At 39.7% G+C, this 11,494-nt stretch overlaps 1 protein-coding gene across 1 annotated transcript; it reads left to right on the top strand.

The window, feature by feature from the left end:
• Positions 1-3,146: 3,146 nt before the first annotated feature.
• Positions 3,147-5,346, top strand: cox7c (cytochrome c oxidase subunit 7C). Its single transcript, XM_029439982.1, has 3 exons — positions 3,147-3,316; positions 4,679-4,826; positions 5,244-5,346. Exons 1-2 carry the CDS (start codon positions 3,242-3,244, stop codon positions 4,793-4,795), a joined length of 192 nt encoding a protein of 63 aa, XP_029295842.1. The 5' UTR covers positions 3,147-3,241; the 3' UTR covers positions 4,796-4,826; positions 5,244-5,346.
• The last annotated feature ends 6,148 nt before the right edge of the window (positions 5,347-11,494 follow it).

The raw sequence follows: 11,494 nt of genomic DNA, 5'->3' as shown, positions 1-11,494 counted from the left end.
AAAAGATGGAGCCATCCAGACCGAACAAAGAAGCATGTTAGTCCTTTTGTCACTACCCATGGAAACTGAAACAAATAATGTCTTAGTCCAAATAAGATTTTCACCATCCACCCTTGCGTTCCACAAAACATGGGCAAATCAGCTCTTGTCAGAGTCAATGATGCAAGACGCCCTAAACACGAGAGTGCTGCTGCCAAAATGAACTGTCCTCATTGATTAACATTATCCATTACCTCTGCACTCCTTATTGGAAAATTATTGCAAATCTAGACAGGGAGAGAGATGCTATTTACCTTTGCAGTCTAACCTGCTGTTCGTCATGGACCGTAGCAGATTGCTTGATAACTGCAAATACCATTTACTTACAAAATACAAAAATACGAAAAACTGGAGTCATCTTATATTCACATACTTGTTTGTAATAGCTATGAATAGAGCAGGTGATAATGTTACCATGTACTGTAATTATGCTCAAAGCCTGCTATATTATTATGCGCAGTCATGTACATGGTTGATTAAAGGTTTGTTTACAGATATGACTGAGCTTGGGTTTCACTGAATGTTAATTGACGAACTTAAATGGGAATGGGGGGGGGTTATTATTTAAGATGGCAGCTTTGTGTATTTATGTACACAGCATGTTTGCACTCCTCTTTTCACATGGGGGAAATCACATGGCTATTGACAGAGCACTTTGGGGAACAAACATATTTGCTCATGAGCCAAGGAAAGTCAATACCTAGCAATGTAGACAGTCAACAAAAATAACAAACAGTGGACGTCCAGGATGCATGCATCTGCAAACATAAACTGGATGGGTTTCAGAACTGTGCTGCCAACCTCGTATGACAAGTAATAACCTCAATATTTATAGTAGGGTCTGATGACATTGTTTGTGGTGATATTCCCAATCTTTCATTCCTTTTTAACAGATTACGCTGGCAATGAGAGCGCAGACACGTGGCAGAAGGCCAGGTGATGACCCTGCGTTGATGGATGTGGCAGCCATGACGAGGGGTATCACGCGTGCCACGGCTATCCGTAACACAGCAGACACTGTCGGAGTTCCACCCGACGTGTCAGGAAAACAGCATTTTATTAGCTGACAACACTGAAAAAACATTTACTTTGTCCTGGGACATGATCTACTGCGTGTGTCAGTACTATTACAGGTATAACACACAACATACTAAAAATATTCCCACGGTGGACTTGAAAAAAGCGAGTGAACTCAAAGAGTTTGAGTAAGTTAACTATTGTAAGATGCTCCACAATGAATCATGTATTTTGCAGCTCAATTATACTAGAGAGCATCCCAGTCCTCTTTCTACAATAAATTACATTCATGTTTTCAGGCCATCAGATGTGGAACATATTAAAATGATTCATAAAATGTATTAAAGAAAAGTCTGTCTGTGGCTCATTATTAGAGATATGTGAAGGGAGCTTTTGTTTTCATTCCATCCTTTCCCGTCCCAGATGCTTCCAAACATCAGAAGTCATTTCTAGTCATTTGATTCTTTTCAACAACAAAACCAAATCAAATGTCTCGTGTTTTGTGTTGCTATAAGAAAATAATGTGTTACTATGAAACTAATAAAACGTTAATACAACAATATTCAACATGGACAACATGTTAAATATCCTTGTAGATTTATCCATGATGATGATCTGAAATGGCCTTGTTGTTTAGGATGCTAATACAGATGTTAGGCTAATAAATATATTGTTGAAAAATGCACAAGGGACTTGTGAAATATAAAATCTAATTAATCCATAGAAAAACAGAAGTGTAAAAACAGCAAACGCCCAAAATGATGCGTTAAGTAATTAGTAAGCTGAGCCCTGCTGCTCTTTCCAAGTGCTTCTCTTTCAGGTCAATAGCAGAACAGCTTCAGGCAGAGAGATGCTCATGTTGTCACAGTCAATATCCTTTCCGTCCCTCGTTCTCTAACTTCTATGTAACATGTAGCCTAATGTGTGTGCCCATCCATACTTTACACCACCACTTATATTGTGATGACGCTGTGCCAATGCATCACATTACTTGACATCTGTGAACTCATTTATGAAAACATTAGACAAAAGGCATTGGACGACATTAAATGTCAAACCATTGTTCATGCTTTGGATTTGATGAGTGACAGAGCTTAAAACATCGAACAGGCAGTTTGATTAAACTCTGCTTTGACCCAGGAGAATACGAGAGACGTGCACCCCATGTCTCACATTTCCCAGCAAAAATCTCTGTGGATGCAAACAGACACAAGGAGGAAATTGTACATAAATTCTTTTGAAGTGGATACATGACAGTGAAAGTTTTTTTTTGTCAATGATAAAAAAGAAACAAATCAGGTGAAGAGTAGCAGACGTAGACTATCAAATAAATAAATCCACACTGACACACACAGACATAGACCCACAGATCGCCTAATAGGGAATTTGCAACATTTTGAAAATCTAGTCAATATCTAGTTTTAGCTTGAGGCTACTTTGGAAAACTTTCTCATGACATTCAAACCTAAAAAAGTATATTCATCTACACAAATTCTGAATAAACAGTAGTGTGCTTCAAACATCCTCTAAAGTAACATGGTTTAAAGCCCTGTTTGCACATGTACACATGATCATTAATCAATCAAAAGGTAGCAGCAGCAGTGCTTAGGGATGCTCACAGCATCAGTCATTATATCTGCTATAGGTATTACCAAAGCAGCGTGTATTTGTGACGATATCAAACAATAGTATTTTACTCTGAAGCAACCTCACACACATGCAAGTCAAAATACCAATTCCAGATCTCAATTTATCAATATTTTTAAATGTAGCAAGAAGACATTCATTGTCTTGACTGCACTTATTTGGCACAATCAATTTAAAGGCAAGAACAGATGTGCCTAATGTAGAAACACACACACACACACACACACACACACACACACACACACACACACACACACACACACACACACACATATATATATATATATTCACAACGTAACACATTTAATATTGTTTTCTAATGGACCAACACACATAACCTCAGCCCCTACTTGAGGATAAGAGAGAGATAAGCAGTAGTCAATTATCCGGTATTTGAACTACATTTCCCACACGCTATAGCCTCATTTCCATTACCCATACTCCTTTGCGCCCCTCTACCGCCGGTCTGCTCACAGAAACAAGAAGGTTGAATATAACAGCGTTGCGGCTAGAAGCAAGAAGAAACCAGACTGTAATCATGTTGGGACAAGCTGTGAGACGATTCACAACGTCTGCTGTTCGTTCTTCACACTATGGTGAAGGACCAGGGAATGTAAGATTATCTCCTTAGAGCGGCATTATTGTTTTAAATGTGATATTGTCTGTATCAGGCCTGGTCCTAACGTTAGCTACTTGGAGGTCATGTCTTTCATTTGACAAGAGCGAGATTGTAATGCTAACAAAACTAGCCACGGGTATATATATGTTATCCTTTACATCTACAGATGATGACAGACGTATTATAGCAAACGCTGTATTGTATGTATGTATGTATGGTTGGTTAGCATTAGCTTTGTGGCTAAGAGGTGGTTAGTTATTAACCTAACCGCTAGCGTTATCTAACTCCCTGAATGCTACAAGTAAGCAACTTTAGCAAACCAGAAGAAGACAGCTATAGTTATCTGACAAGCTGGTATACGTTTATTATGAGATATCTTGTTAAGACTCTAACGTTAGTACATTAATAAACGCTTACATTAATGTGAACAGGAGTTCAGTACTTCCGGCTAAGTGCTGTAACTTAAGGTCACAGCTCGATGCTAACAACAAGCGAACCAAGAGGAAGGTGATCCTCGCGTGTTAATATTGGACTTACGTCACCTGTATCAGTTTGAACATACTTCGCATTTTCTGCTAATGTGTAGATGTCAACTCTTGTTTGCTTCAGCTATAATTACATTTAGAACAAGTGTAGTTATTGACGTCGTACCTAGGGTCAAAATAAACTTCACAGATCTTTTCAACGTATAGTTTTGTACACCATATTGATGAGTAAATATAACGGAGTGTGCTGTTAATACTCTATTTCTTGGGCCATATTTGCATTCTACTAGGAGTGAATTTAATTGAATCATTGTTGAAGTGTCTTTTTTTCATTTAGCCCCTACATATGTTTAGGGTTGTTTTTAATATAATAAATTATTCACTTTATTTTTCCAGGTACAGTTCTTAAAATGAACATAATTGCACGCCCATATACAGTGTGAAACATCTGTGCCACTCTCCCATGACAAATTATATAATGAATGAACAAACTAGGGGAATGCAAATGTGAGACTTGCAATCTTGTCATTGAGACACTTTGTTCCCCCTTATTTTTAATTGCACTAGCAATCCCAGAACTTAAATAAAACATTTAAAAAGCTCTGTTACTCTGAGCCCTGTCATTAACTTCTGACCAAGGCTGCTTTGTTATATATTGATGTATAATAAAGATCATATCCTGCACATGATGATTTGAATTAAACTGTAAAATCTGTTGCCAGGAACATATTAAAATATCAATTGCTTTCTAAGAACAATATGCAGTCGAAAATAGTGAGTGAGGTTAAAAAGTTAAGGGGATAATGTAATCAAAAGTTTCATTAAATGTGTTGGAATTTCACTGAATCATAATACGCTTGTCTTTTTACAGAACCTGCCATTTTCCGTGCAGAACAAGTGGCGTCTGCTCGCCGGGATGGTGCTGTTCTTCGGCAGTGGCTTTGCATTCCCCTTCGTCGTCGTCAGACATCACATCCTGAAGAAGTAAAATGGACATGTGCTATTACTCAGCCTTTAAGGTAATTATGACTGCCATGTGTATCTAGCATATCTGCTTTCATTAGAATGTCAGGATGATGTGACATTTACTTCAACATTGGTTTGAACTGTGACCTCAGACAATGCATGTCCTTCCCTACTCCTCTTCAGCCTTTTGCTTAGCGGCATATCTTAAATAAATTACCTGGGTGTCTGAGAGTGACGGCAACAAATGTCATGTGGGTTGATAATGACGCTATGTTTAGATAAGCTTGCACTTTAGCAAGTTAATGTGACAGTTCATTGCAGACATTGATGTGTATCAGGTGGGAGCAGGTCAGAGTTGTTGTCACATTTATCTTCACTCATGTCGACTGAGAAATTGCTTTTCTGTCATCAGGTGTATGTATGCAAGTCTTCTTATCCCTTTTTTGCTCTATTTCTTGTTCTCCCTGCAGGTTGTCAGCTGGAACATATTTATCCATCAGAGTGTTATCCACGCTGAAGAATGGGAATCTCATAATTTTCTTTGTAAATAAAGTTTGCTCCAATACAACAAAATAAGTCTATTCTTAATATGTTTTCCATGTAAAAGCCATTATATGTACATTAAAGAGAGTAGATGTTACTGCAAATGTAGCAGTTGCCATTTTTGGTAATGATTTTGTTCATTTATTTTGTAATCACGCTTGCTGTAGTCTCATTTTAGCTGCCAAACCGGCTTGATTTATTGTAACACGAGTAGGAACATATCTTTATTATTCAAGCTTCCTAGGTATAGAATCTAGACCTTAAAACCTGATTACTAATTACTATCATTGATTAGCTGAATACATATTGCAGGGATTAATATGTCCAGGAAGCAGATGTGCATATTTTCATAGAAACCAATCTTCCAGTATTTAGCTATTGGCTTAATATAGCTGGCAGTGCTCAATGTGACTGATATCCACAAAAGGTAGTGGTTCTCCACATTAGTAAATACTGATTATAGTATAAGTAGCCTGTTGGCGTTAAGACGACATATTGTAAAAGTTAACAGCGAACCCATTTTGTAAATTTAAAATGGAATGGAAATTGAAAATCTGTCTAAAAGGGCATGCGTTGAAGAATTCAGTCTTCTGCAAGGTATTGTTCCCTTACTCGATAATTTAGCTCTTCAGCTGAGCTATATTGAATAACCTAATTCAGTTCAATTAACCCTACGCTTCTGGCTATAATTATCCAAGGACAATGTGTTAAAAAGGGAGGTGTGTATGCTCAGTTAGGGGGAAGGGGAATGTAAAAAGGTTTGTCATGCACCTCTATTCAGGTCTACCTAAATTATGCCCGAAGTGATTTTTACGGCTTGGCTAAGGTTAGTTTTTCATTTGCTCGTGCTGTGTAGCAAAGAGGTGCCTGGGTTGGCCTAAAGACATAAGCAGAGACGTACTGGGACAAGCTGTAAGCCTAAGCAACAACCTATGCTATAGCCTTTGTAACCCCCTGATTTTCTCTCGCACGCACAACTCACAGCAACGTGTAAACCTGTCAAGTGGTTTTGTGTTCTCTTGCATTTGTAATGATGTTGTACTGCGAGTGCCTCTGGGCTTCCTGGATGGAAGAGCATTCAGGTCGTGAGGCTCTTGCATGGCGATGATAAAGTTATCAGACATTTAATGGGGTAAACAAGTGGGAGCTGATATTTCATAGGCGTGTTGTATAGTCCTCACTTAGAATAGATTGACCTTTGTTAGTAGCTCAAGGGTAGGCAGAGAGGCTTTTCTGCTCAAAAACACTGCTTAACACATAAACATGATACCCTGCGTTATCACAGCACACTAAACTGCATACACACGTCATATTTTTTGATTTTCACAATGTTTATTAGAAAAGCACACGATTAACACGTGTATAGCATCACAGACTAATATAGCACCTTTTGTTTGCATGCACCTTGAGGTGATATTGCGTCTCTAGACGGGTCAGGTGGAGTGTCATTTTCATAGGTTTCTTTTAAGAAAGTGACATGGGGAATGGGAGAAAAAAAAATCCACACTGCATAATGGATGTAATTGTTATTCTGCTCAGTGATATCGCAATAGCTTTTCTGTTTACTAAGGAAAATGCTCAGCCCCTCTCAGGCTTAAACAACAATCCTCTCAGAATGCTTCTCATTCACATGTAATGAACCATCACGATTAAGCGTGTAAGCCCTCTTTAGTTGATGTCCTTCAGCTCCTGACACGAGCCGTACTTCATGGTTACTAGCTCTGAGTGCATCTCCAAGATCCTGCTGCTCTGTTCGCAGAGAAAGGGAGCACTCGAGTGCCATTGGTGAAAAATAAGCCTCCTTGAAGGAGTGTTCCATCCAAAGTCTATCGTTTGAGAATCAAACGCTCGCCCACAAAGGAGGGTGAAAGGAGGCTGTAAAAAAACAATTAGAATCATCGTTCCTCACATCCAGCATGTGAATTAAAAGTTATTTTGTTTTGGAACATCTTTGTTCCATGTTGATAGAGTAGTAAACATTAAAAAGCTCCACCTTTGTCCTCTTGTCAGTATGACACTGACTGAACAGTACCGCCCGCAGCTATTTGAAATTTTACAAATGGTTTAGAACCTTTTTGCAGACAAAGAGAGAGAATATAAAGGGACGCGCGTTTCATCCACCTGAGAGTAAAAATGTACACTGGCATTGACACTTTGAGAGATCAGGTCACATTATCTCGGCATCCCAGAGTAAAAAAAACATACACTAGGCAGTGAGTACTTTTTTTGTCATAAATGTTTGATCTATTCGCTGACATTATGCTGCGAACTGGGGCTTTTAAGGAACCTAGTTGATGCCAGACTCCGGCAGTGAGGACCAATTAGACACAATGGTGTTATCTGGACAAGTACCAAGCTGCAGTGCAGTACTGGCTACAGGGAATGTTGCACGATGAGTCCTATGGTGCCCACAGTAGTCTACATCACACATTTTAGACGGGCTTGCCATATCTCCTCCGCGTGGCACTTAGAGCTGCTGCTGCAGCAAGGAAGCAGGGGGGAGACAGAAAAAGAATACATAACAGGGGGATTAGGCACTCAGCATGCCAAGTCTCTTGCAGGAGTTTGTCATGCTGCATTTAGTATGTAAGTGTGGGGGTAAATGAAAGAGAGAGAAAGTGTTATTGTGCGTGTGTCTGCGTTTTTTGCGTAGTTTGCCAGAGTCTACGCCTTCATTATAGCCAATATCTGGCAAATTCATTATTGTAATTGTCGTTCCAAATGCTTTACATTCCCTGGCGCACAGACACTAATTAAAACAAAGTGTAGTCATTAAAGATCAATCCCGTACCAGCTTATCAACACTCAGTGATTGTTTAACACCATGCATGCTAATCAAATGAATACCCTACCTACAAGTACTGCAGTGAAAGCCTTTACTGTATGTGTAGAAATGCCTCCGTTGCAGCATCACAACTTTTTATTTCCCCTTTTATCCAACAAACTAATATAGTTTTATATGTTCTTGCAGATATGTAAATCACCTTATTTGCAGTTTTTGTGGCCATTCATTGCTGCCTTTGCAGACTGTTCAATAATAGACTTTTCAGGATCTCACGTGTGGAATCTAATTATAGACTCATTTGCACTTCAGAGGAGAAGATAGTGGGCTTAGCTTGGTGTAAAACTCGCACAGCCGTCTAATAAAAAGACTCAACCTTTTATTGAATCTTCTCAGTTAGAGTTTCTTTTCACATCTCGCCGCAGTATTATAGTCAAACAATTACATTTGTAACTGCTAGTCGGTGTGAGTGGACTCATTAGTGATTGACGGTTATATAAACATTTACTTACTCTGAATGAGAGTGGGTGCTTGGAAAATACTCAACAGACTAAATTACCCCTCTGGGTGAGTTGGATGAGCTTTAATCAGCACTTTGTTGTAAACATCTTGCGCTGCATTGTACCAGCCAATCGATGCATTACATCCCAAAGCAGGGATGCTCTAGATGTGGCCCAGCCGTCATATCAGCGTGACGACAATAAGAGGTGAAAGCAGCTGTCTCTAGTTCCTGAACAACACCCTGACACTGCACTGTCAGTCAATAAAGTTTCAAGGACACGCTGAACTCCCAAGTTTTCTGCTAAGCCTTACCTTCCCCGCACCTTCTCTGTTTACCACGCTCTACCTCAAAGATGCTGACTTGTGGAGAAGTGCAGAACTGTCAGTGCTGGAAGATGAAGTGTACATGCACCTCCCACTTCGTCAGAGTGCCTCAGCTAGGAACTCAACACAATTAGTCCAGAACCTCCAGGGGATGGCTGTTCACAGGAGATGAATGCTAACAGGGAACAGAGTCGACTCATATGTGTGTATGTGCACGTTTTTTGTGTATGTCGCGGAGAAAAGAAGTGCAGGAGAGACTCTGACGTTCGATGGCATTTAACAAATAGTCTGCGATAAGGGTAACAGAGGGAAAACAGTGTCACCAACTCTAACAAAAGTGAGTATATCAAGAGGTAACAGTGTCAGAAGCACACATGATTATATAATATAGACACTTACGCCCTCTCTGTACAGCACAGATTGCACTCTGCAGCCCTTATCATTCATTAATGTTGCAATACTTTTGTTTAGAGATAAATGCATGCACTCAACCACATCAAGGAGACCTGCCCCCTTTTTTTCTCAGCAGTGGCAGATCACACCGAGGTTGTAAAGCCAAAGGAGAAAAACATGTCATGTGTCACTTTTTTTTTTTTTTGCACATTCAGTTTGATATAAAAATAACAGTTGCAGAGATGTGGCAGCGATCCCACGGGCTCCAGCAACTGGCATAATCTTTACACCCCCCCCCCCCCCAGCCCACTTTAGAACCCAGCGGTCTTCAGTTCAATAATGTAACACTACTCAAGGCCAGAGTTAATGGCTGCAGGTTTCAGGGTGAAAAAGTTTTCATTTGAAATAATCATGCCCACTTCAGTCCACGCTCTCCCACATCGAGCATTATGTTAATGCCTCTAAAGGGTCGGATGTGGACGGGTGTGCTTTTTCTCTCTCTGTTACTTCATACAATATACAGTGCATTTTGAATTCAGCTCGGTTCCCTCTAAATGAAAATTTCAGCCCCTGCGGCTGAACACTAAGTGATTTGAATTTGATTTGAATAAAAGTCACTTCATTGTGTATTTCTCTGCAGGTTGCAGCCTGTCTAAATTAATTAATTGTCAGAACTGATTAATCTAAGGCCGGCAATTTAAATGAGTCAAAAAAAATATATGTTCTGCCACTGCTACTTCACAAAAACATAATAATTAGGTTTTTAGCTTGTTATATGTTATTGTTATTAATATTTTTCTATGGCTGTAAAGCAGTTCTAGATCCACATACGATGCTATTAATGTCAGCAGGCGTATTCACTGTAACCAACCCCCCTCGAGCTGAACAGGACTGGGTTCCATGTGATCTACATAGAAAAAGAAAAACTAACAGAGGGAGATATCTTTTTCTCTAATGAAGCATCTCGAGAGATGCTTTCTGCTGCGACGGCACAGTGCGAATGTAGTGTGGGAATAAGGTCTGGCGATGTACGACTACTACAGATGGAAAGTGAGAGGGATGCTAGAAAAAGAAAGGAGGGTGCAGTTGATCATTTGTTGTTGTTTTCTCTGCCATGGGTTTCTTTCCTCCCACAGATAGAGAGAACATATTTGAACCTTTTCTGGGCCAGAAGCTGTATCTGTTGCTCTCCAGTGGTCTCCCTCCCTTGTTCCTCTCACTGGAGAGATTCAACCCACGGCATTTCACACAGTGAGAGGCACCCGACACAAACCTATTCACATGCACAAATTTTCACGCACATAAGCCCCAAAACAGATGCACAAACATTGTTCAAGTACATCCACAGGAACACCACTGAAATATGCATACAGCATTCACACAGACGCAAGCACACATGCATCCACGAGACCAAACACACAAACTCTGACATGTTTCTGTTCAAACTATAGTCAAACTCAAGTTCAGAGAGTACATCCATCTTACCTTTAGTTGCAGACATTAAAGACTAAGCAGACTATCAGAAGTTCTCCCTAAAATGAATGTGAAATATGCAGGCTAGTTCTTCAAAGCCTTCATTTACAAGTAATTGTAAGGAGAACAGTTGAATAGAGCTCATATCTTTACGTACTGTACAGAAAGCTCTATTGACGACAGACAACAGAGAGAAATCTGTAAATAAAAATGGGCTAAAAAAGCAGGAACCATATCGCTACATTGTTTGGGAACAAACACCATCCTGAAGTCTGAGAGTCAGCACTTTCATACTTTTTGCAACGCTGTTTACGATATTTGCAAGATTTTGTAGATGTAGTTCTGCAGTAGGACCTAGTCTCCCAGGACAGAGATGAAGAGGTACAGACTGAGGCTGTACAGTGGTGCACCATTGTGCTGTTGCTGGGTAGCATGATAGCTCCCCCATCTGGACAAAAACAAACCATCAGGTAGTAACATGTAATGTATTCATTGGAGACTTGAAATACTTGCGGTGCCAAGGTTAAAGCGGATGCACAAGGAGAGAGTTCCTCTGCTGGAATCAATGTTCTTTATAGTTCAAACAACTTTAGCAGTTGTTTTTATTTATCGCAGTCATGTCCTTTGATTGCTCCTCATTCATATTAATGATGAGTAACTCAGGGTAGGTCAAAGTCATTATGTGAAGCTGAGAGTGGAACAGTA

Source organism: Cottoperca gobio, chromosome 9 (assembly GCF_900634415.1).
Source record: "Cottoperca gobio chromosome 9, fCotGob3.1, whole genome shotgun sequence".
Lineage (NCBI taxonomy): Eukaryota > Metazoa > Chordata > Actinopteri > Perciformes > Bovichtidae > Cottoperca > Cottoperca gobio.
This window is presented reverse-complemented; position numbering and strand designations above follow the sequence as displayed.